Raw genomic sequence first — 27,500 nt, forward strand, 5'->3', positions numbered from 1 at the left:
GGCAAAAACACATATAGGCACTGTTGACAATGTATAGGATGTATGAGTGATATGTACTGAAGAAGAGAAGTGAGAAATGGCACCGAGGATGTTTAAAACACAACAACCACAATGAAGGATGAAGCCCAGAGGAGGCAGAGAAGTGACAGATGTCGAGCTGCATGCTTAAAAATGTTCAGTGACATATGACTGTGGGTGTGTGTGTGTGTGAGGATGTGTGTGTGCTTCTGTATCTTTGTGTATGTATGGGGATGCCTGCATGTGTGCTTCTGTGTATTCATCACACACTTGAGAGAGGACTCATATGTGTACGCTATTCTCTCATCTCTCATAAACATGCGCACACACACGCAGGAGAAAACAAAGGCAGTGGCAGCTGTGTTCAGGGTACTCTTCAGTTTTCTTAAACCCTCTGGATTGCATTGCCAGAATTTCTCGGCCATTGTTACCTGCCCACGTGTATAGTACAGACCACAGACAAATTCCTTACGAGCAGTCGTATGTGTGCATCAATATATTATATGTGTGCTTTGTCCACCTAGCACAGCTCTGCGTGAGTTCTCTTATCTGTGAGTAGGTATGTGTGTCTTGCCAGCGGGGCTCTTGAGGATACTGTAGGGGGATTATTGGGTAGGGGGGGCGGGGGGGGTTTGTAGGTGGCAGGTGGGCGGTAGCGGCACCTCTTTGGGGTCGTCCTCGTCGATGCATTTGATTTTGGCGTAGTCGAGGGGCGGGTCCCAGCAGTCGGCCTGGCCCAGGGGGTAGCAGTGGCCGCTCAGCAGCGCCTGGCGGCGGGGCGACATGGGCTCCAGCGGCGTGAGCACGGCACAGCTGCCCTCCCGCTCGCACAGCTGTGGTGGCTGCCCAGGCAACGGCGGCGGCTCCCTCTGCTGGTGGTGTGGTGCCACTGCCACCGCTTTACTCACGCTCAGGTCCAGCGTGCCGTTCTCATCCAACTCTAAATCCGGGTTCTACCACAGGGAGAGAGGGAGGAGGTGGGAGCAGGTGGAGAGAAAGGGGGGTTGGGGGGCGGGAGAGATGGAAGAATAAACAGATAGAGAACGAAAGAGAAGGAGATAAAGAGATGATAGAAGGAGAAAGGAAAGAAAGATAAAAAGACAGAAGAATGGAGGTAGAAAGCATGGGAGGGAAGCAGGTGGAGGGATAAGGGGGAAGAGAGCAAGAGAGAGATGTGAGAGGTCTTCCTCTCTTCTCTCTCTCTATCTGTCACTCTCTCTCTCTCTCTCTCTCATGTATCCTCCTCTCTGTTCAGTCTCAGCAAGGGCTACTAGAACATGTATTTACTGCATGTGTGTGTATAACTTTCTCTCTCTCTCTGTGTGTCTGTTCAAAATGCTTGCATTGGCACCGTGCTGCAAAATTGTGTATGTGCACACATGCAATGAAGGTGGATTGAACCCTATCACCAATGGCACTGTTCATAACCACGTATCAACACGTGCTGGAGACATGGCTGTGGACACATGAATACATGTTGCAGTGGTGAGTTGGCATGACTTGGCATCTCCTCTCACACTGACACACATAGGAAATGGCACATCTTTGAAGGGACAGTACCACAATGGAATCTCAAGCACAACTAAAGCAGCCTGTCATGCCGCGTTACTCCAAAGGCTCCCCCAAACGAAACAAACACAAACACACACACACACACACACACAAACAAATGCACACACACACAAAAAACTTACCTAAGCTTAAAAAACGGAATACTGCACATATAAATCACACCATACATTATGTACAGACACGAGGACACATTTTCTCACAGAGATATATGCACGTACATCAGTAGATGCATACATATTAACACACTGAACACTGAACATAGCGTGAAGGGTCGTGTCAGGCTTAACTGGGACACCGTTGGGTACGTGTGGCCAGGCCAGGAGCCAGAGCCACTTCATGTCAGTAATGAAATTTCAAATAGTTCATTGAGCCTCAGTCCCTGCTCTGCATGCATTCCACTGTGTCACAGAGGAGCCACTCCGTCTTGACTCTGATGCATCTCGACAAAAGAGGAGGTGGCTGTTTGTGTGTGTGTGTGTGTGTGTGTGTGTGTGTGTGTGTGTGTGTGTGTGTGTGTGTGTGTGTGTGTGTGTGTGTGTGTGTGTGTGAGTGTGTGTGTGTGTTTCAGTGTCTGTTTGTCTATAAGTGGCTGAATGATTGGGGGTAAAAACCAAAACACAGTGACGTAACACAGACAGCTGAAATAATTTACACTCAGCAGTAGAACACAAACCCCAAATAGACTGACTTCACTGAAATGAAGACACAGGTTTATTAGAAACTGGGAACTTCACCCAGGTTGATTATGTTCTAGGAAGAGCATAAAGGGGCACATTCCATGTTCGGGGGGGTGTTATTCCACTGCTTATGTATGTGTGTGTGTTGACACATTCTGAACCCCATTTCTCGATTTCTAGCTGAGGGAAATCCTCTGCTCTAACTCTAATGTTATGTGATGATGCTGGGCTCCCCAAGGCTGATTTTCCTTCTCTCTCATTATAAGCAAGTTTGTACCCACACACACACACACACACACACACACACACACACACACACACACCCACACACACCCACACACACACACAGACACACACACACACAAACACACACACACACACACACACGGCACACACACATGCATGGACACACACACACTCAAACAATCACACCGCCACAGTCAAGCACTCGGAGGAGAGGCGTGCCTGCCTGCACACACCACTGGCAGCTGGAAAGCAATTAGCTGGTGAGCTGAGCTAGCAACGGCCAGCCCTGGAGCAGGAGCGACAGCATTACTATCTCAATCAAACCCCCAGCCCAGCGCCCACCCCCCACTGGCACTGCCTCTACCACTCACACACACAAACACTCAAACACACACCAAACACTCGCGCAAACACACAGGCACACACTCGCACACACACTCACATGCACACAGACACACATACACTCACACATTCACACATATACACACACTCACATGCACAAACACATACAGACACACACATGCACACACACTCACTCGCACACACGCACACACACATAGCCCCCCCCCCCCCCCGGCACCCGCTCACATGCTCGCTCCCTTTAATTACAACCTTTCACTGCAGCAGCAGAGGGATGGAAGGAGAGAGAAAACAGAAAGGCTGAGAGACGGGCAGAGTGTGAAAGAGAGGAGGAGGAGGAGGAGGAGAGAGAGAGATAGAAAGGGAAAGGGACAGAGACTGAGAGAAAATGGAGGGAGAGACGTGGAGATATAAAGCACGCTATTGGGCTTGTGTGTGTGTTTATGTGCTTTTAATACTTGCTCTGTAAAGCTATTTACCGTGATGCACAGCTGAAAGCAGATGTGAAATTCTCTTCTCTTGCACCAAAAGCATTTGCTAATTACAGCAGGAAGGATGCTCAGAAACACATTCACTTGCCATCAAATTAGCAGCGCATCTTTTTGTTTTGCCTCTCTGTTCAGTCAGAATAGCATGCGTATCATGTGACAGACTGTGTGACAGAGGGCGTGACTGTGTGTGTGCATATGTGTGTGTGCGTGCGTGTGTTATATTGTGTTGTGTTCCCTCAGTGTTCTAAGAGCCTGTGTGACAAGCCTGCAGTGTGCATCAGATTTAATTAGAGGGAGAGAGAAAGAAAGAAAGGGGTAATGAAGGAGAAAGAGATGAGGAGAGAGGATGGAGAGAATACATAAGTGTTGGAAAGATGGACTAGGCCTGCTGACCCTGACCTATGAAGCCCTTGGTAAAAAAAAATACGGAGGGTATGACTAAAGTAGAAGTCAGATAGATAGACATATAGATAGATAGAGAGACAGAAAGACAGAGAGAGAGAGATGTAAAGTGCAGGCTACCAAACAGCACAAAGAAAAGAGAGACAGGGAGACACAAACCAAACAAGGCAACTAACCAACAGAGAGAAAAGGTGCCAAAACAGAAAGCGAAGAAATGCACACATATTGCAAAGAACAAAGAGTGGGGCAGTAATTTTTCACAATGATAAAAGAAAAACTGGAGGAAGATGAAGGTGTTCAAGGAATATTGATCTGCCTGCAGGAAAGGCTTTAAGCCGCTCTGCTATTACAGCTAGCTGACCACCGCTACAGCAAGGACGCTTCCCTTCTATTGTCAGTCCATCTTTGGCATCCAAGGATGAATTTAGCTGCCAGTCTAATTTCTCTCTCTTAATCATAAAAGATCAAATGTGAAGAGGGAGCAAGACGAAAAAAGAAAGAAGCTCTTTCCTTGCATGTCTCTGTCTTTTCTTTCTATTGCTTAAAGCACTTCTGCTCGCCCACCACATCCCAGTCCTCGCTCCTGCATATGCCTCACTGTTCTGCTAGCATGTGCCACTGTTAACGGGGACTGAATTCCGAAATCTCAACATTCCGAAAAAAAACTCCCCCTGGCATACTTTAGAACTAGTTTAAGTTGCGCAAAACACACACAGCATTTAATTTGCGCAGCGGAGCGAAGACGCTCACCGGGCTATCGCACTTTTGCTAGGCAATATTTTGTTAACTTAGCCTACTCTGTTTATGAATATGGCGAACCATTCGTGCGAAGTAAATCACCGGCAGATTGTCGCAGGACATTACAAGCACTGACAAGGCATGCATGCGTTGGTTATCATACAAGTATTTTGATCATCGCGATGCAAATGCCATGTGTGTATAATAATATTCTGAATTAAAGTTCATGCTTGTGAAATGAATGCATTTATATGTTTATGATTGTGTGTTCAATTCATTGGGATGTGCATGTGGGCTTTAGTGGTCCACGTTGATGTGCTCCCAATTTCGGAATAGCGGGCTGTCGGAATAATGGGCTTTCGGAACATTGCCATGGAACCCTTTTTACATCCTCACTGTTATGCTAGCATGTGCCACACTGTTAACATCCTCACTGTTCTGCTAGCATGTGCCACTGTTAACATCCTCACTATTCTGCTAGCATGTGCCAATGTTAACATCCTTACTGTTCTGCTAGCATGTGCCCCACTGTTAACATCCTCACTGTTCTGCTAGCATGTGCCACACTGTTAACATCCTCACTCTTCTGCTAGCATGTGCCCCACTGTTAACATACTCTCTCTTCTGCTAGCATGTGCCACTGTTAACATCCTCACTATTCTGCTAGCATGTGCCACTGTTAACATCCTCACTATTCTGCTAGCATGTGCCACTGTTAACATCCTTACTGTTCTGCTAGCATGTGCCACACTGTTAACATCCTCACTGTTCTGCTAGCATGTGCCACACTGTTAACATCCTCACTGTTCTGCTAGCATGTGCTACACTGTTAACATCCTCACTATTCTGCTAGCATGTGCCACACTGTTCTGCTAGCATGTGCCGCACTGTTAACATCCTCACTCTTAGGCCAGCATGTGCTACACTGTTCTGCTAGCATGTGCCCCACTGTTAACATCCTCACTGTTCGGCCAGCATGTGCTACACTGTTCTGCTAGCATGTGCTACACTGTTAACATCCTCACTGTTCTGCTAGCATGTGCCACACTGTTAACATCCTCACTATTCTGCTAGCATGTGACACACTGTTAACATCCTCACTATTCTGCTGGCATGTGACACACTGTTAACATCCTCACTGTTCTGCTAGCATGTGCCACACTGTTAACATCCTCACTATTCTGCTTGCATGTGCCACACTGTTAACATCCTCACTATTCTGCTAGCATGTGACACACTGTTAACATCCTCACTATTCTGCTAGCATGTGCCCCACTGTTAACATCCTCACTATTCTGCTAGCATGTGACACACTGTTAACATCCTCACTATTCTGCTAGCATGTGCTACACTGTTCTGCTAGCATGTGCCCCACTGTTAACATCCTCACTGTTCGGCCAGCATGTGCTACACTGTTCTGCTAGCATGTGCTACACTGTTAACATCCTCACTGTTCTGCTAGCATGTGCCACACTGTTAACATCCTCACTATTCTGCTAGCATGTGACACACTGTTAACATCCTCACTATTCTGCTAGCATGAGACACACTGTTAACATCCTCACTGTTCTGCTAGCATGTGCCACACTGTTAACATCCTCACTATTCTGCTTGCATGTGCCACACTGTTCGGATAGCATGTGCTGCACTGTTAACATCCTCACTAATCTGCTAGCATGTGCCACACTGTTCGGATAGCATGTGCTGCACTGTTAACATCCTCACTCTTCGGCTAGTGCTCAGACGCCTGCCCTTGCTTCATTGGACATGAGACTCCTGTTTCCAGAGGGGAATACAACACCAAGGCATCTTTGTCCTCGCTAAATTACATTTCATGCTCTCAAAGAGCCTCCCCATGCCTTCCCATCATGCCCCTCTCCAAATCTTATCTGCTGACAGGAAATCAAAACGCCCTGCAGAGACGTGTGCACAAAATACGGCCATGCCCTTCTGTTTAGCGCGGCTAAAGACCCCCCATTTCCCTTGCTTATCACTGTTAGCATCCTCCTAGTTAACATTAGTTGTGGGGGTGGACTCTTTTGCAAGCTGTTGTTATTTAGGGCAGTGACAAATTGGACCTGGTGTGCAGTGGCCCTGTGCTCAAAGGGAAATACAATAAATGCTACACTGCATTGGTTTAGACTCTACCCCACATGACCCGTCAATAACTGGGATGAATCATAGTCCTTCATTTCAGATTTTTTTCTTTCATTTTTAATCGATCTCATTCTCCTCTGAATGACAAATTCAGACTACTCCTCATGCACCGCATTGACAAAAATGAGGGAAGAGTAACAAAAGCGTCTGTGTTTCTGTGATTTTATAGGGGGCCAATCCAGCCCCGATCCTCACTGTTTTCTAATCAGCCAGAGCCAGACAGCAAAGCCTGAAGAAAAACATCACTTTAATTAAAATTCAGAGGGGTAAATTAGTGCTGCATTGTACAATACCTCATATTACACACCAGGCGATGTGATAGACGCAGAGACAGACAGCAGAGGCACACAAACACAAACACCAACACGCACACACAAACACGTACGCACGCAAACACGCACGCACACACACACACACACACACACACACACACACACACACACACACACACACACACACACAGATCCCCATCAGATCCCCATCACTTCCCTTCTCCTTTCCACCAACCCTCACAGTCTTCCCTTTTCTCTTCTCTTCTCCCCTCCACCTCTTCTCACCCCCCTGGCACCAGCTCAACCCCCCCCCCCCCCCCCCCCCACATGAGCGCTGCGTGGCTTGGAGACGTACCCGTGTGCAGAGCTCCTGGGGTTTGCCCGCTCCAAGGCTCTGGGGCAGCTCTCGGCAGCGCGTGGACAGGTTGAGGATGGCGGTGGCAGCCATGTGTGCCGCCTCCATGTCGTGCGTGTAGTCGAAGCTGCTCTTGCTGCAGGTGCTGCTGGCGCTGCTGCCCCCTCCACCCCCTCCGCCACCACCACCTCCAGGACCTCCGACCCCGCAACTCAGGCTGCTGCTGCTGCTGCTGGGCGCGTAGCTGCTGGCCGTGCTGCTGGCCGAACTGGAGGTCTTACAGTAGCGCTTGGCTAGGGGGTCATACATGCACGTGCAAACACACACATACAAACACACACACACAAAGAAGGGAAGAAGGCAGATGTTGAGATGTTATGTTGAAGGCCTTCTGTACTTAGATTCACATCTATTGCCTACACACGCACACACACACGTACCAGACACACACACACACGCACACGCAAACACACACATACACACACACACACACACAGTGTCTATAGAGAAACAGTAAACTTTTACTTAAAGAAGGAGAAAAGACCGTCTTCATTCCTCCTTCAGAACGAAACGACACTCAATTCCTGTATGCGTTTTTGCGTGGGCATAATGACCCATTATCATGTGGAGACATTTTATCTGTATCTTAGTGTCAAATATCAAATATGATTATCTCTAACTTAAGTGGATTGATTTTGAATGTTTAGTATGTTTGGATGGAGAAAGAGAGAGAGAGAGAGAGAGAGAGAGAGAGAGTGAAAGAGAGAGAGAGAGAGAGAGAGTGAAAGAGCGAGAGAGAGAGAGTGAAAGAGAGAGCAAGCATAGTGGACTCTGCTGGGAGGCATGCTGAGTTAAAATGTTCTAGGTAGGACAGCCATGCAGTGTGTGTTTCTGTGCATGTGTATACATATATTTGTATTTGTGTGGTGTGTGTGTGTATGAGTGTGTGTGTGGGGGGGGGGGGGGGGGGGCTCTGCGTGGCACAAAGAGACAATGAGCCGAGGCCACCAGCTGGGCTTCAAAGTGTCATCTCCTGCTGTGAACACTGCTGCCAGCTAGAGCTCTCTGACCTATTAAAGCTCAGCCAGAGAGCCCCCAGCCAAAGTTAAGGGATGTGTGCTCTAGCACCACAATTAGGCAAGACCTTGACTTTCAGCCACTCTGCTTTACATTATACACCTGGACCATTTCATCTCCATGCATTAGTCTCTGAAATAAAATTCTTTGTGTGGGAAGGGTGGGTTGGGGGGGATTTTCTGGTAGCAATTTCATGATGTGATGGAAGGCATTTGTGCTAAATGACTTCTGGTGACGTGTTTGGTGATGGCTTATTCTCTTGCAGGGTTCCAGTGTTGCTCACAGAGTGTGATGAGAAACTATCATCACATTTACATTCATTGAAGGCAGCTTTTTATCTTCAGCATCGGAATGCGTTTTCCTCAGTTAAATTTGCTGTTCAAATTAAGCCCCTAGCTTTGGCAAATTTGCTCCTGTGATCAAACTAAAGTTTTATCTCAGGATTTCTTTGAGGTATAACTGCTATGGACATTGTGGTCCAAATCAGGTGATAAATGAACAAGACTTAACCATTAGTTTGATTGTTTGGTATATTAGAAGCACAGACATAGGGAAATGAGCCGTACCATCATAACCTTTAGGGGAGGTGTCTCGGCCATGGACCTTTGGTGCGATGGCCCGCTTTCCATACACCCCGTGGCTGTCATAGTTGTTGTAGTCGAAGCTGGTCTTGGAGTACTTCTCCAGCTCTTTGGCCAGGTTGGAGCGTGGGGTGGTCGTGGGTACATTGTGTCCATACTGAGGGATCTCCAGCTGTTTCACGAAGCACATCGGCCTGGAAGACAAACATTGAGGGGGGCTGTAGGTCCAAGACATCAGGGGAAGGTTGCAGGGCTTCATGATCATTTGAGTAATGTAAAATACTGATATTTCAGAAGAAAGACAGACATGTTCATATTAAATAAATATTGTTTAATAAATATGAAATATTAAGTCCATGAAGTTCTATCAAAAACTAAGGCATGTGCAGGAATGACAATTTGATCTTTGTAAAAGCTTACAGAACTGTGTGTAAATGGTTCAAAGTCTTAAGTAATAATATACAAAATACATACAACAAGTGTAATAATTCAAGCAAAGAAAGAAATGAAGAAAGAATTAGAAGTTACCTCAGCACTCTATCTGAGGCTTGGTTGGACTTGCTTCCGTCGCAGGTCTGATGCTTTTCGTGGGCTTTGGCCAGCTTCTCTGCCGCTGCAATGGGGCACCCCGAGAGGCTGAAACAGATTGGGAACACTGAGCACCATTCACCAGGGACAGCTCTCCTGCTCACGCTCGTGCCTTTCCCTTCCTCCACTAATCCATCTTGACATATCATACCACACTAACTCAAAGAGGACAGAAAAAAACCCCGTCAGGCACGTACCTGTAATTGTACCCGTGCCTGACGATGAGAGTGCCAGTCAATTGAATCAGACCGAGGGCCCTGTCTACGCCTCCTTTCTCTTTTAAATATTACTTTGGGCAACTGTAATGACTGCTCAAGTCCCAAGGGGGAAGGAGAGAAGCTGGAGGCAAGCGCAGGTGGAGTGAGCTTGAGGTGTGAGCCCACACGTGTGAGCGTGTGTGTGTGTGTGTGAGTGTGAGCGCGCAAGTGCGAGAAGCAGGGAGACATTGTGCCAATCATGCACGATTCTGGGGTGTGTGTGTGTATGTGTTTAGGGGGGGGGGGGGGTCTTTGGGGAGAGCCTACCGCACCTCCCAGGTCTGAAGCACAATGTCCCCCTACCGGGTGTTATAGAGGTGCAAATGGCTGCTGCTAGGACCTGCTTCTCACAACAGCTGCTGTGGGTTAACACCCTGTCCTCTGCAAGCACCTCGGAGCAGCCTTTTACTCTACAAGGTGAATGACTGAGGATTGGCACTCTAATTTCATAAAGAGAGGTAATATGCAGCTCAGTGACAGAGACAAAGAAAGGGCTAAGGGGAGACAAATAGTGCCGCTGTTAGAGGGATATATGACGTGATTGATCCTAAAATATCAGCCATCCTCACGTATAGATTATCTCTTGAGGCATCTCTTGCCAGATTATTGAAGGTTATCAGAAAATTTACATGGGGTAGAAATGTATGTTTTTGAGCATACATTTACATTTCGTATTCACTGATAAGTTTATTCCTAAATTAGTTCATCTTAAAAGGTTATTTGGATAAAAACATTACCCATAAAAAAAAACATTTTGTAGGAGATTTATGTTTTGTAGGAGATTTTTGTGATATTTTATGTTGTCGACACTAAATGTTATTTGCTGGTTGGCACAGAAAATATTGAAAATAAAAAGGCAAAAACATTTGGAAGAGCACCAAAAATTCAATATTCAAATTCACATGAGCAAACTGTTTTGAAATGAAATACAGACAAAGACAGAAAAAACAAGCCAGTGGAAAAAAGAAGGGAGTACAGGTGTTGGTAAAGACTAACAAAATGGCTGCCTTCTTGTGGAACACTCACCTTCTGTGGGAGTTCCTGTTGCTATTGACATGGCCGCGTCCCGTGCAGCCGTGTGTAGGACACTTAAGAACGTTTTCATACATTGCAAGAACTTGACGGCAGACAAGAGAGGAAGTGAAAAATAGCGGAGGTTAGACGTCCGAATATTAGTAATTTTACGCAGTTTGAAAAGTGAGAGCAGACAAAGAACCAAGAGGAAGCTCAACGCATGCAAAACCCAGACAGAAGGAAGACCAAACACATCCACCGCAACACCAAACCACCTCCAAGCCTCTGAGTCATCTGGAGCGTCACCCTACTCATTCTCTCCCTCTTTACATTCGTCTTTACCTGGGCCTAGCAGTCGGAGCAAACACTCTGTACAGGTTAAATATGTGCTGTAAAACTAGTTGAAACAAGCCTCAAATGTAAAATGTGGACACAACAAACACAATGCAGCCTCCACCAGCAGGAAAAATCCAATGGATCATATGCGACAGGCAGAAAGGATCTCTCTAGTCTTTCCTCATTGTACACCTTGGGCGATAATAGGCCCTGGTCTTCCATACCTTTTTACCATAACAACAATCTATACTTTTTTTAAATCCCCACAGGCACCAATTAGATTAATGATCTCCAGAAGTATTGGAGGACAAATGTCAGGTGCAAAGGAGTGTGGGTAGGGGAGGCCTGGCAGGCACTCTCCACTTGTTGACTTCATCATTATCACCTCCTTAAAGCCTAATCCACATCTTCTCAACTCACTGACACATTAATTGCAACACAGTGCTTCTAATTGGCTGAAATGGGCTACCTCAACAAGAATGCCTTGCGTATTCTACCAAGCACAACAGATGTTTGGCAATGATTGCGTCGAGGAGGAGAAGAACATGTTGTGTATATCACAGGCAGATGAGCACTGTTTAATGGCAGTAATAATGAGGTTTATTAGAAAAACTCCATTTTAAGCTCTCAGGTTTTTTGGATCTCCTTGGGATGCAGATTGTTTTGATTACACGAAAAGAGAAACTTAATTGTAACTGATCGTTCATTCAGCAGATATGTGTGGAATGAGCAGAACAGCTCATTTAAAACTAGTTTGCCAGGAAGTGTCCTTAAAAACGAGATCCTAAAAACCAACGGCGCCAATAACAAGTCGTCCTACGTGTGTGCTGGAGGTAAGAGGTGTCTGTGTAGCAGGTCACCTTTGCAGGTAGCTCTTTGTGTGCAAATCCGTCTGTGTCTCTGATGGGGTCCCTTCTGGCCAGGCTATTGACCACAAATTGACAGAAGGAAACTTGGTCTGCAGCTGCTCCATTGCAGATAATGCATTTTTAAGCAGAGACCTGTCGATATCCCAACCACCCTCAACAGGTCACCTTTCAGTGGCAACAGAGCTGCCACTGGGAGCCAGAAGGGCAAAGGAGCGTGGAGCTGTTGTTATGTGTGTGTGTGTGTGTGTGTGTGTGTGTGTGTGTGTGTGTGTGTGTGTGTGTGTGTGTGTGTGTGTGTGTGTGTGTGTGTGTGTGTGTGTGTGTGTGTGTGTGTGTGTGTGTGTGTGTGTGCGCGTGTGCATCAATGTGTCAGTGAGCTTTCAATGGCCACTTTGCATCGAACAGATTGATTCTGGTTGTGTATAGAAACACTTCGGATGGTGAAATAGTAACTGAATACTTAAATAGATATTTTAGTCTTTAATAGAACATGAATAACCTTCATAATAATGGTTGAATGTAAGATTAAAGATCCAACACATTCTAGTGCTGAAAGGGAACAAGTGTTTCCTAGAAAGAAAATAGAAAAGAAATGTAACCACCTTCTGAGGGGAGCATTTTATCTCCATTTGAGTTTTGGCCATATGGTCCAAGGTTAAAGTTTGCCCTCTCCTGCTGAACAGTCACGAGTGTCCAATCACACAGCAGTTCAGTGGCCTCGCCAATTTTAACCGTGCCCCTTCTGACATCTGGGCACTTTACAAGCACATTTTTTATGCTAACTAATTCCTAGGCTGTCATTTAAACAGTCACTTTCTTTGATTGCAGTCTGGGTCGTTTAGGAGCATAACGATGGTTTCTTTCTTTTGGGTAATGAAACGTGTAAAATTCGGTTTATTGGGAGATTTACACAAGGTGAATGAGACTGAATTGAGGAGGAGGGTTGTGCGTAGGGGTAAACTGCACTCCTCTAAGTGTAAGAAACGAATGTTTATGACCTCAGTGGCAGCTCCAACACACAAACCATCCATCATTTGGATTTATTCAAGGGAATTAATTGGGCAGATCAAACTTGGAGAATGAGTGAACGTATTTTTGAGGTCTCCTCAATCTTGGTCGATAGCAAACACATTCAAACTTTGACAACTGATTTGACGGGTCTCACAAAGCAACTCAACCTGAAGGAATGTGAGAAAGCGTGTCTGTTCTCACATTATGTGCTCAGTGGCTTGTGGTGGGATGGATCGCTGCTATTCCTGTCTAGGCTGAGCAGCTTGTTCAGAAGGACGGATATGAAGTCACAGAACATGCACACAACTGGGCATGCGATAAAGCCGAGCACAACCACCACGCAGTGGATGCAGATAAAGACAAAAGATCGGAGAGATTGGAACAGCAATCCCTTCTTTTATTAGAGACATGCTAGAGGAACTGTAGCAGATGTCAGGACAAGTAAAACAAATGGAAGGACATTTTTTTTCCATCAACATCGAAATATCCCAGTATCCATTTCAACCATCGTTGTTCAATTGTGCAACCCCTCCAGTTTTAGTGAGGCCCTTTTTCAATGCACAGAACATGCACTCACATCTAGGCATGCAACAAAGCAGAGCAAAACTACCATGCTGCATGAGTGACAGCAGAAAAGGGCCTGGGTACTAAAACACATTGCCACCCAGCATGCAACACTGTCATGGAGAGCACCATAGGCAGCGGTGGGCTCTCCGACGCCATGCCACAGAAGAGACTCACTTTCTGGGGGCACCCTGTCTTTGTGAGGGCACCCAGACAGGCTCCGGTGATGGGGGTACAACCCGGTCACGTGACCTGTCCCATCGCAGCCAGGCGTCGGGCACCGGCTGTCCTTCTTCTCTGAGCGGGAGGAATCTGAGAGCCAACACACACACACACACACACACACACACACACACACACACACACACACACACACACACACACACACACACACACACACACACACACAGGGAAATAGAGAGGAAGAGAAAGCGAACCAGTCATTACCATGGCAACTAATGGTGGGAATCTTGGTAGCAATGTTCTACCCAGGGGTCAGAGTTGGACTCCACTGGGAAGGACCACCAGGTGAGAAGCGAAAAAGGAAAATATGGATTCAGCAGCACTCCCAAACATATATACAACTCGATAAAACGGTTCTAAGTAAAATGGTAATTTTACGGTAATAGCATTTACTCTCAATGAATACGACTTGAGTACTCAAATACAAGTTAACATTCAGCCCCCAAATACCTCACCCAAATTTAGTTTAGTTTAGATAGTACAGATAGCACTGTGGCCAGTCTGTGGGTGAACATGCCTATGAAGAGTGCTCTGAACCTGATTGCACTACCAGAATTCCAAAACCTAACCACCAAATGTAGCTCCCATAGTAGCTATCTCTTCCTGTGATCAGACTTTGAGAAAGCAGGTGACATCTGCGCCTTCACACCACTCATCCACTTATATGTGTATCATGCCTGTGACCAGGTCGTCATCCTTTACAAGTGCAAATCTGCTGCACTTTTCAAAATCATCGCCTTCATCACTGAGCCACAGGGCAGACCCTTCACTGCCTGATGAAAATTCCTCTGTGCGTGACACACTATTGATTTAGCAGCCAAGGAGAGACGCAGAGAACTGGGCAAGGCCACTCATAAAAAGCCCAAATGACAGGCAGGCCGCTCTGAGGCTCATCCACTGATGACAATAAGAAAAGAGAGAGGTGAAGGAGATGATGTGATAAAAAGAGCGAGATGGGACAGAGAGAGAGAGAGAGAGAGAGAGAGAGAGAGAGAGAGGGGTACAAGGAGAGAGATGCAGAGGGAATGATGGAGAGAGAGAGAGACAAAGAAAGACAAGAAAAGAGAGCAAGGTTGAGAGAGGAAGGGGTTCTCAGATACTCTGCACCATGGAGCCCACTGATTAAAATTTTAACGGTGGTGTAACCTGGTATCTGGCATCATTTAGCCTGGTATCACAATATACCCCAGTCTGAGAGAAGGAGGGAATGCTAGAAGGAGAGAGGGAGGGAATACAGAGACTTCATTGGAAAGTCAAATGCCAACCTCTGAAGGTTACAGTGAATGAGAGGCAGCCAGTGTGCTATGGTAAAAAATAATGTAGTGAATATGTGTACAGTATATATGTGCATGTGTATGCACACCATTAATGAATGTGTGTATTTATGTATGGGGTATTTTAGAATAAAAATAAAATAGAAAAGCCTTTAATGTCATTGTATTCACATACAACAAAGTTTGGATATGCTCGGAGCGTTTGTGTTTGATGTGTGTGTATAAATACTGTGTCCGTGTTTGTGTGTGTGAATGCGTGTCTGGTACAGTATGTGTGTGAATGTCAGTGTGCACTGCACGGTATGTGTGTGTGAGTGAGTGTGTATACTCTATGTGTGACAGTGTGTGCTTGTGGGGCTGAGTAAATAGGTGGGGGGTTACAGCAAAAAGACAAATCATGAAAAACAACGTGTTATGAGCTTTGACTTTTGAAGTTCAGTCAGATGTCCAGGCGTAATGGCCTCTGTTTATTCAGAGCCATTTTCAGAGTGCAAATCTACGGGGCCACACAAGGCACAGCCGACGGTGAGTGGAATAGACCAGAGTTGGTGTGTGCATGGCAACGCTACTGTTAGCATCCTCCCCTCTCAGACACCATGTGTGTCAGCATCTCTCTCTCACACATTCATACCAACACACACACACACACACACACACACACACACACACACACACACACACACACACACACACACACACACACACACACAGCCAACAAGCTCCAGCATACAATCAATCATCTCCTTATCCTCCACCACAAGTACCATAACACACACCTACACACAGATATATAACTCACACACACACACACACACACACACACACACACACACACACACACACACACACACACACACACACACACACACACACACACACACACACACACACACACACACAGCCGACAAGCTCCAGCATACAAACAATCAATCCTCTCCTTATCCTCCACCACGAGCACCATAACACACACCTAGTGCTGGCGCCAAGGCCATTACTGAAGCATTACTGCCTCACAGTAACTTGGAGAGAAAGAGAAACCGAGAGATGGATAGAGTGAATACAGAGGAGGAGAGAGGGATGGATAGAGTGAATACAGAGGAGAGAGAGGGATGGATAGAGTGAATACAGAGGAGGAGAGAGAGCTTGAGTGAGAGAGAAAGAGAAAGATGGATAGAGTGAATACAGAGGAGGAGAGAGAGCTTGAGTGAGAGAGAAAGAGAAAGATGGATAGAGTGAATACAGAGGAGAGAGAGCTGGTGTGAGAGAGAACGAGAGAGAAGAGAGAGAAATATAGAGTGAATACAAAGGGGGAGAGAGAGCTTGCGTGAGAGAGAAAGCAAGCAGCTGCAGAAGAATCCGTATTAGTAGGCGGTGGCTATCGATTGTGGCTCAGGACAGGTCCACGCTTTGCATAGTAAATGGCCCCCATTACCATAGCGTCTGGGGATAATTAATGGGCAAGTCTGTGGCGCTGTCGTTCGTTATCGGTCACACTGATACTGTTCAATTTCCATCTCCTCCTCGCACTTTGCTGTAAAGAGGGCCTTCCTCCATAGCTGTCACCCGACTGTACTTTTATAAATCATAATGCCCCCTGGTCAACGAGCGTCTGCCGCTATCTCTGGCAGGGGAAGATGTTATCGTGACGCAATGGCCATGCATCTCTCATTATTCAGACATTACAGAGATACGGCTAGCCCAGCCCACCGAGAGATGGGCTTTGGTAGTGCAGATTTTTTATTCTTGGTTACTCTCTCTCTCCATTCATGTTTACATGTGTGTGTGTGTGTGTGTGTGTGTGTGTGTGTGTGTGGGTGTGTGTGTGTGTGTGTGTGTGCGTGTGCGTGTCTGGGCTATCTCACTATTATTGCTTCTTTATCCCCATAATACAGACTATTTTCCCGGCGAGGGGAATGGCTCTTAAGAAAGATCTTCACCGCTGGAAATGTCATTTGATAAGATTTGATAGCTGAGCATCGCCAAACTAAATCTGCACTGTACAGTCCTGGCAGCCGTGCGGTCTCTCTAATACATGAAACAGAATGGTACAAATAAAAATGTAATGACTGAATAAGGGTTTGGCTAAAAATCAGTCGATGACTACAGCAATTCAGCAACTCTTCCACACCCAGAGGCAGCAAAGGGATTTCTCTAATGAAACACACCCGGGGCCCATCTACATGGCTCTGCCCCAGCTGAAGGGCAGGGCTGTATTTTGTAGCAGCTTTCCCCCACCTCCTCCTCCTTTCTTGGGGGGTTTAAAAATAGGCAGCTTGATCACAGACTGCAACCCAAGGATGGGATTTGCTGTCCTAACTGGCCGTGCAGATTGCCATTACTTATGCTTGACAAGCCCAGCTTCTGATGTTGCCATGCTGGCCTATTTCAACAACATAAGCTGCACTCACTGCCTGGGCCATGGACATGTGAACATTTGAAATTGGTTGAATAAAAAAAAATAAAAAAAAATCCTGTCCTGGGGGTCACAGCGAGGTCCCCTGTTGTGCATGTGAACGTGCCCGCCTCGAGGCTGGAAGATGGGATGGATTTGAAGCTAAGCTGCCCTACTCTACGTTGGTACTGAGAGCATGGAGAGCAGGCGGCAGACGCATGGGCAAAGGTCACAGCAGAACAGGGTATAATCATTTACTGTAGAGATGCTAAACACACAGTTCCCCTTTACACTGGCATTAGCACCACTTAAAGGTTCCGCTCTCCAAGTGAAGGCATGTTGTTATTACAGTGGTTTTGCATAGTGCCTGCATTGTGCAAATGATCTGAAGTGGCTGAATGAGTAAACTCATGGGGCCCTTAGTTCATTGATCGAAAACAAGCAATGAGCAACGAGCTTAGTCTGTCGCACGTGAACTAAATCTATCGTGTGGCATATGGGAGCATTGCGCTGACCCACCCATGTTTGCGCTTAGAATCTTGCTCATGGTATAAAATGAGCAAAACGATTTTACCAAGTTATAAAATTCGTTTTTTTACCAGCATTACCTTTCGGGTAGTAGGGTTTCTTCATGCCATCGTGATGCATCCGCGGCTTGCGATACTCTCCATAGCCATGGCCGTGGCGATGACCATGACCATGACCATGCCCATGGTGGTCATCATGTAGCCGCATACCGCCCCGCCGCGCCGAATCCGACGCCATCTTATCTCGCATTGCCTTGGCACGTTCAGACTCGAGCGCGATGGCCTTCTCCAGCAGCGACAGATTGCCCTTGGTCATGTCGAACACCTCCTCTGAGCGGTCGGATGTGACGGACGTGGTGTCCTCGTCACGGTCCAGGTAGGCGTCGTGGCGTTCACGTGCACAGCTGGCGAAGGCCTTGGAGTGTGGGCTGAGCTGCTCCTCCAGCTTCATCAGGTTGACCATGTCGGAGTAGTTTCGCTCCAGGGTGCGGCGCTCTTCGTGGCTGGACTGCTGCTGCTGCTGGAGGTCCCCGTAGGGGCCGTGGTGGGCCAGGCCGTCCAGGTGCTGCTGCTGCTGCGCTTGCAGCTGCAGTGTCTGCTGGGCCAGGCTGGACGAGCGGTCGCTAGACTGTGTCTCGCTCAGCTTGCGGGCCAGGTCGAAGCACTGGTTGCGCAAGCACTCCAGGCTGCTCAGGCACACGTCCTCGTCGCTCTCCTCCACCGGCTGCCCGTTGCTGGTGGGCTTGCCCTGACCGCCGGAGCCGCCACCGGCACCGCCGCGACCGCAGCTGCCAGCTGGCCCGTTAGCACCGCCTGCGCCGACACAGCTGTCTCCGTTCTCCAGGCCCTGCTCGAAGGCCCTGTCGTCCAGGTTGTTGGACAGCACCGCCCCGTGTCCCTGTGCCAGCAGCTTGAGGGAGTCCACCGTCTCCCTCACTACATCACTGTCCACATCCAGACTCAGCTCTCCTTTCCTGGGGCCTCCTTCATTCTCGTCATCGTCCTCATAGTACTCTTCCTCCTCATAGTCATCTTCTTCATCATCTTCCTCTTCCTCCTCCTCAGCGCTGTTGGAGGAGTTGCTGTTCATCTCGGACTCGGTCATAGCCCGGTTGGCGGCATCCTCGGCTATCTTGCCCAGGTTTAGCAGGGACTTGGCCACCAGCTCGTCGTAGTTTTCATACTCTTCGTTGTTGTTGTCATCCTTCTCTGCTGTCTGTCCTGATTTGGCATAGCCATTGTTCAAATGATCCTCCTCTGTAAAGAAGAAAAAAGAAAACCATACACATACACACAGAAAGACACACAAAATCAAATTTCACTTCACTTTTCTACTCATGGTTAAATGGGTTTCAGTGTCTTGTCTATGTAACAAAATCAGATAAGAGGCTCCTCGCATTTCTCAGTGATGTACAGTACTTGTGCAGTATCAATACCTGTCTTTCCAGTAAAAATCAATCACCCATGAAAGGAACAATGTTTCGTTGTGAAATAATGTCAATCAAGGCTTGTGTTTTCAATATTCAATGTTCTCTTTTCAAAAATGTAAATATGTTGCACTATTGCACTGTATCTGACAATGTCTGTCTTGTGCAATTCTATCATGACCAGGAATGTTCTCAGAGAAAATGACATGGGAATCACATATTGGCAAATTAAGCAACTGCTTCAGATTTACAAAATGTCACCATGTGTCTTTCATCAATATGTTTCTGCCAGATGTTGTTTCAAATTTTGGTCAGCTTTTTTGCTTGCAGAAGAAGTAAAAAAAAAAAAAAGCGTAAAAACAATAAAGCAAAACATGCAGTTTCAGTTAATAAAATACCTGCCTCTCATATCTTAGGACTTCATGTCCATAATTGAGCCAGACAGTTATCAGTATGTCACTGAACTCCCTTTTCTGTCATTTTGAGCAAGCCTTTTGTTGGTTTGTAGAATCTACTTGGCTCACATTCCCACCCTGAACTGTCAACAGCTCAGCTCTCACATCACTGCTGTGTTTCTGTTGATGCCTTGGAATAATAAGAATTACTTTGATTTCTGGCAGGAATGAGTATCAATTTTTTCTGTGCTTCAAAAGGTGTGCCACCATTTTTTTGGAGAGGGACCCTTTTAAAGGGTAAAACTATCAAAGCATCGAAAAAATGGATTGAGTACTGTGGATATTGGTTGTGATTAAGGGAAGTAACAAATATCCATTATTATGACAAATAATGGGTGGTTATAGCTATAGCTCGAAAGCTGAGTGAAAAGTGAATGATTCAAAAAGTAACGCAGTAACATGGTAATACATGGTAAAACAGAGACTGCATGGTGAAACACTGTCATCCAGCAAAGCAGTTCAAGGCTGTAGCTTTCAGCTAGCAGGATCTGCCATGCCATGATGTACAAATATTACATCTACCTAGTGGTGCTAACAGTCCCATTCAGTCCCACTATTTTAAGAAAACGTTTTGTCCTCCTGCCTTTAGATGGTATGTGATATTTATCTGTAGTGTTTAAAATATATACTAGAATAAATGCATACCAAACCTTTTTGACAAGGAGCAACCCATTTTAACATAGGCGGATACTTATAATTTCATGATGTTTCCATTAACAATTTCTTCACAAGTGTTCATTTTAGGAGCCTTTTATGTGCTGCATAGCTGAGAGAGCTGAATCCTCTTCACACTTCAGGTGGGGAGGCAAGGCATGAGGCAATGTAAAAATGCCTCCTTGTGTGATGCCAGCCCCGACTGGATCTGAAGGCAATGTCAAGACAGATTGGGGGTGGGGGCTGGCGTGAAGCTGGGCTCTGCCAAATCTGGTGCTTGGCAAAAATGAAGCAAGCGACACGTGCCATGGACAGACAAAAAAAATTCTTGAGTCCTTCTGTCTACCAGATAGACAGATAGAGAGTTCTAGACAGACAACTCTTGATGGGACAGCATGTAGAATGACATAGAGACCAACATTTTTTAAGGGATTTTGCTTACGTCTAGTTAGCATCTAGCATTAACTTTATTTACACAAAAAAATAGAGAGAGAAGTTGTTGTTGTTGTAAAATGTATGAGGCAAGGGGACCATATACTGTAGGCACAAGGTGTCTTCATCAGCATGAGGAGTTTACACCAAAACCCAGGGGCGTTAAAACTGTCATCTTCACAAGATGCAGTGTGAGTGCATATGTGAGAGAGAATATGTGTGAGGTGGGGTTGTTTTTAGCCTGTTACTGAGAGGGTGTTGAAGGTCGTGGCTTACTTTCGAGTTGCACCTCAAATTACAGTGACCTTCCAAAAGAAGTCTAGCTTGCCAAATTGTCTCAGTCTTACCACAATGTTTACCATCTCAAATTCTATTTGGTATCGATGTTGGCACACACTGCTCACAGGCTGATAAAAGAACAAGATGCTGGATTCTAATTGCCGTAAAACACATGGCTTGTCAGTTTTTGTGGGTAGAGAAAAAGTAAAGAAAATATCTCATTAATTACAGAGATTCACCAGAGGCCTCTTATAATAAAGCATAATCAATAAGTAATAATAATTAATAATACACAATCTTACACAATAATACATACTCTTTTTAGATGTTTTTTTTTTTTAATGATATGGTTATATGGTAATCTGCCACTTGGTGGTCCTAGATGTAGCTAGCTAGCTGTAATTCTGAGAGTGGCCTTAACATGGCCTTGACCATTTTGTAAAGCGTAACACTCACCTGTTCCCTGGTTCCTCTGCTCATAGTCGTCCTCTTCATCATCAAACTCCTCCTCATCATCTTCTTCTTCCTCCTCCTCCTCACCCTCCTCCTCTTCTTCTATACACTCGTCCTCCTGCTCAACCTCTTCTTCCTCTCCTCTCTCCACCTCGCCGTCCTCTTGCTCTACGTGCTCCTCGTTGTCCTCCGAGTAGACCTCCTCTTCCTCCTCCTCCTCCTCTTCTTCGTCTTCCTCGTCCTCCACCCGCTCCTCCATCTCCTCCGTACCATCGGTCTCGTAGCACTCCTCCATGGAGGAGTTGTCTAAGTGTGCAAGAAAGGCCTTCCTCTTGGGGGCAGGCTCCTGAAGCTGCCTGTCCTGCGATTTCCTCTTCTTGGCCAGTGGGCAGCCATACACACTGCAGGGGGAAAGAGCAGAGGTAAGAGGGGAGAGCGCTTAACCATCGTGCCTTCGCATGTCGGCTGATGGACCCTCGTCATGCGCTACAGAGCATGCAGTTTAGGCCTCCAAATGGCAAATGGGTTTTTTCTGTTCAAAAAGAGAGCCTGTTCGCCAGTGAGGTGCCCTGCCAGGCTCCCAGATGTAAGGCAGTTATATGGAATGGTAATCAAGTCCATTGATTGGTAATCAAGTCTATTGATGGCAGGGATTCACTTTTATAATCACCATTCATTTGAGCAAAGGTTTGGTTTGGTAGCATACCAACAGATATTAAATTGCTATTCATGGAAATGATTCCCCTTATTGCAGTCATTTAAGTATGTGTTTTCAAAATGGTCAAATCTATGGTGATGTGATAATGCACAGTTGAATTGGGAGGCAGTGATTACAAAAACCCGCAGGAGGCCATTTTGATCTACAGGAAACCAGACACAGTTGACTTTGCTTTCATTTGAATGTTTTCAAGGTATGGTTTCTTCAATCTGAGAGGACCAGGAAGGCAAATAAAAGGGGCAGAAACGGAATCAATAACCCCAGAAATAACAAAATATGAACAGGACACAAAATACAAATAAATGATTACATTTCATCAGTAGCACCATTGTGCATGATTTTTGATTTTAGTGTTATTTATACAAACCTCCCAGCTGGCCAAGGTTAGTTAACAGAGCACTTTGCTGGTAAGACCTCACATCAGAAATTTTTTTTATTGGAATACTAACTGCTAATTTCCCTTTCGCTGCACACACACACACACACACACACACACACACACACACACACACACACACACATACACACACACACACACACACACACACACACACGCACACACACGCACACACACACACACGCACACAAGCGCACATGCACTCACACACACACGCACACACGTATACACATAGAAAGATCTAGCTGGATAACTGATGATGATAAATAGTAGCACACCTGAGCTCTCCAGAGCTGAAATATATTCTGTCTCTACCTGGCGGTGGGAGTACATGCCTTAATCTGATAATCTGTGTATTCACCCTCGCTATTGATCAGCAGCACCTAATCCATTTTGCCTGGTGGAACCGCAAGGGAGTCGATACTATCCCACATCCCAGGGGGCCTACACAACTGCCAACACCTCCCCCAGTACACACACACACACAGACACACACACACACACACACACACACACACACACACAAACACACACACTCAAACACAAACACAAACACACACACACACACACACACACACACACACACACACACACACACACACACACACAAACACACACACTCAAACACAAACACAAACACACACACACACACACACACACACACACACACACACACACACACACACACACAAACACAAGCACAAACACAAACACAAACAGAAATAGAAAATGAAAAAAAGTATTAAAAAAAGGAATAGATAAAAACAAAAGGAGTATGCAAAATGTGTGAAGGGTAATTGTTGTATATATTTTAGTAAAAGGAGACAGCCCCTGTCAGAGTTGGGCAAAGCGTGGCGTCGGTGCGCTGGAGTTAGGAGGCGCTCAGCTGTGAAATGCCCCTGATTCTCATTCACGCCGGCCAGAAAGCGTTTATCCCTGCCCACTCACTGAGGGGATTGGCCCTAATGTGAACAAATAAATGACATTAGCTTTGAGGACTGCGGGCGAGGCGCATACACTGGCGGCGAGGACCGGGAGCGGAGGCGTGCGGCTATGATGCGGCTTCGCCAGGAAACTGTTACCACTCGGAGGCTTAACCCACTCAAGGTCACCGCAGTGTTTTAGGGAGGACTGTGTGTATGTGTGTATGTGTGTGTGTGTGTGTGTGTGTGTGTGTGTGTGTGTGTGTGTGTGTGTGTGTGTGTGTGTGTGTGTGTGTGTGTGTGTGTGTGTGTGTGTGTGTGTGTGTGTCTGGAGGGGGGACTGTGTGTTTACTTGGAATATGGGACCCTGTTTGGATTACGTGGGATGGTCTGAGTAGTGTCTGTGTGTTTGTGTGTGTGATCATGTTAGCCTGTGAGAACGGCAGTGTGAGTATGTGTATGTGTAGGTGTGTTTGATTGTGCATGTGTGTGTGTGTGTGTGTGTGTGTGTGTGTGTGTGTGTGTGTGTGTGTGTGTGTGTGTGTGTGTGTGTGTGTGTGTGTGTGGTTTGTTACATGGAAAGATATACCTGTAGTGTCAAATAGCCCGTCTTTTCTGCTCACCTCCCAGGTTTCAAACACACCCACTCAACACACACACAGAGACACACACACACACACACACACACACACACACACACACACACACACACACACACACACACACACACACACACACACACACACACACACACACACACACACACACACACACACACACACACACACACACACACACACACACACACACACACACACACACACCAACTTCTAATCCAGCCTCTCACACAGCCGCTCAAGCCCAAATCACAGAGCGGCCATCAGTCAGCCGTCACGCTGCCTGGCAGCCTCCATCTCCATGGACCCGGGGATTATTTAATGGGCTGACCCCCAGCACCTCCGGCGTCATTTCATTAATCTGATCCCACACATGGAAACTCATTCCTTTGCTGACAGCCACTGAGACAACCCCCCACCCCCACCCCCCAGGCCCGGACCTAAACCTCCCAGACCCGAAGACCCCCCCCCAAAAAATAACCCTCCTGCCCACCTCTCCTGGGAGAGCTGGCCAGCTCCGTGATCAATAGTGCCTGTGACCAAACATTTCGAAAACACATTAAAATGCCACTCATACCCCAAGAGCGCCCTCCAAATAAATCAAGGGCTGGTTCCTTTAGGTGGGATTGTGTGTGTGTGTGTTTGTGTGTGTGTGTGTGTGTGTGTGTGTGTGTGTGTGTGTGTGTGTGTGTGTGTGTGTAGAGATCAGGGGGAGTGTGTGGGTGGGGTGCAGTAAGATGAGACACATCCCCTCCCACCAATCATGCCCTGTCTGACAGGTGGTTGGGGGCAGGGAGGCTCTAAGCCCTGGAGATGACCATTGCCACAGTTTTGGTAAGATTCCTATGGTTCCGAGGGACTGGTGCAGTTGATGACAGATATTAATGCCTTTTTGACAAGACTGATTGTTTAACTTGCTCATTTCGCACTTGCCGTTCAAAAGCAGTGCAGCCTGATTAGGCGAGAACACAGAATCTTTCCGAAAGCAATAATAAAACATCCATCACGGCCATGAATTGCTTCTCCGTTAGCAGAGCCAGGAAATACCACACACAGGGAAAACAGCAGCCACGGCAGTGTGACTGCTTCAGAACAAAGAGCGTCAAAGCTGCAGCTCAAGCAAAGAGACGCGGTGCTAAGTAACAATCGGATCCATCTGGAAATCCTCTCCTGCATCAGCAACATGCTCAGAGCGTGCATTTGAACGACACGCCACAAGGCTTGAAGTTTAACGTTTTTTTTTTTTTTTTTAAGGGAAAAGAGACTGATCGTCTGTCATCACTGAAACCACCCCCCAACCTCCAAACCAAACGCCTCACTACCCCACCCCTGCCAGCCCCAACACACACACCCAACACACACACACACACACACACACACACACACACACACACCCCCCCCCCCCCCCCCAGCCAGTTTGCCTCCCACATGCTTGGAGCCCCTGCTCTATTTCATGTCGTTTTCTTGCAGCTCCATCAGGCACTACAAAGAACAGTTGGCACCACGGAATATGCAAATCCACTCGCGGGCAAAGATTTCTGCGGTATGTTTCTCTCTCTCTCTCTCTCTCTCTCCCTCCCTCCCTCTCGTTCTGTGTGTGTGTGTGTGTTTCTGTATGTGCGTCTGTATGTGTGTGTGTGTGTGTTTGTCTGTATGTGTCTGTCTATCTCCCTCTCTCCCTGCATGAGTGTGTGTTTGTATCTGTCTATATCTCGCACGCTGTGTGAGTCTGTATGTGTGTGCGTCACCTTTTATGTGTGTAGTGTGTGTGTAGTGTATGTGTGTAGTGTGTGTGTGTGTGTGTGTGTGTGTGTGTGTGTCTGTGTGTGTGTGTGTGTGTGTATTTGCGGACGTGGGTTTGAATGGGTTCGTCGGTGGAGCTCGGCGTCAGTGGCGGCTTGGAGTGCTGCCATGTGATCGGCCCTGAAGCCCGCGCAAGATGAGTAATCCGCAGGAGGCGTCTCTGCTCCAACTCACAAGCCCTCGCCCATACTGTCACAGTGTGACCTTGGCCACATCTCTCTCTCTCTCTCTCTCTCTCTCTCTCTCTCTCTCTCTCTATCTGTCTCTCTCTCTCTCTCTCTCTCACGCACACACACACACACATCCCACTCACTGGGCAAGGCAATTAAAATTCCACAGGTAATTAAGTGCCATTTGAATAATAAAAAAAATACTGCAGGCATTGTGTTTGAATGGAGACGGAAGTGCTATTATTAGATTCCTTCACCTCCTTTCTGCTCAGAGAAATACAAGGATTAGGAGAGCCCTATCTAAGGCGTGTTCAATAACAAATGACACAGTCGTGAGAAAGTGTTTAATCAGGAAATTGTGTTACCAACAAGGGGTACCGGCATATCATTGCAGGGGTACATAAGCAAACACTAAATTAATGTAGAGCCCAAGCCATTCTCTCAAGCTTTGGTCTTGAAGGACTAATGAGAAAGCTGATTCTCACTCCATCTCACTGTATCCCAGATATTCCAATCAAAATAATTTATTCTATTAACACCGTCAGCAGAATTGATTTGAGAACGTCAATGGAACTGTATGGACAATACCAAACCCATTCTAAGCGGATCTTACTGACCTATTGTATGAAACACCTCATGGAGGAATTTACTCCCATCACCCCCACACCACTTCTACTACTGTAATAACTCTACCACCACCTCCATTACCAGTAGTACTGTTACCAGAAAGACCATGAGCAGGACTAATAATAACCTTAATAACCTTGTGGTAATGACGGCAGCACCAATTCATTGTAAGGGTCTTTGTGACAGAGACAGTCACATGAATAGCATACCGGGATCCTGTGGTTGAGGGCTTGTACACTGGAATGTGACAGTCTAAGAGTGGCTTTATTAGTGCTAATGTTAAAGCATGTTCACAGCAGGGGCCCGAGCCTTAGACTGTCATTAGCATCGTCTGATATTTTTCTAAGTGGCATGCGGTCGTGCAGGACGAGTTTGGGAAAGTGTGTGTGTGGGTTGTGTGTGTGTGTGTGTGTGTGTGTGTGTGTGTGTGTGTGATATGTGGCGTGTGTGCGTGGTGGAAGGGGAGAAGAAGAGATGACGGCTGCTCTTCGTTTCTTCCCAATTTTCCTTTCTCTCCGCAGAGT

The 27,500-nt window shown here is 46.5% G+C and overlaps 1 protein-coding gene across 1 annotated transcript in view; it reads right to left on the minus strand.

Annotated features, from left to right (window-relative positions):
- Positions 1-27,500, minus strand: part of myt1lb (myelin transcription factor 1-like, b) — a gene marked incomplete at both ends in the record, with an annotated part of 54,978 nt that overhangs the window by 12,284 nt on the left and 15,194 nt on the right. The window contains 9 exons of the mRNA XM_080850311.1: positions 681-860; positions 927-971; positions 7,289-7,581; positions 8,932-9,140; positions 9,475-9,582; positions 10,818-10,908; positions 13,763-13,897; positions 18,103-19,278; positions 21,725-22,122. Of these exons, the coding sequence (XP_080706437.1) occupies positions 681-860; positions 927-971; positions 7,289-7,581; positions 8,932-9,140; positions 9,475-9,582; positions 10,818-10,908; positions 13,763-13,897; positions 18,103-19,278; positions 21,725-22,122 (2,635 nt within the window). The remainder of the gene's footprint in view (positions 1-680; positions 861-926; positions 972-7,288; positions 7,582-8,931; positions 9,141-9,474; positions 9,583-10,817; positions 10,909-13,762; positions 13,898-18,102; positions 19,279-21,724; positions 22,123-27,500) is intronic.

Source organism: Sprattus sprattus (genome assembly GCF_963457725.1).
Source record: "Sprattus sprattus genome assembly, chromosome: 13".
Classification (NCBI taxonomy): Eukaryota; Metazoa; Chordata; class Actinopteri; order Clupeiformes; family Clupeidae; genus Sprattus; species Sprattus sprattus.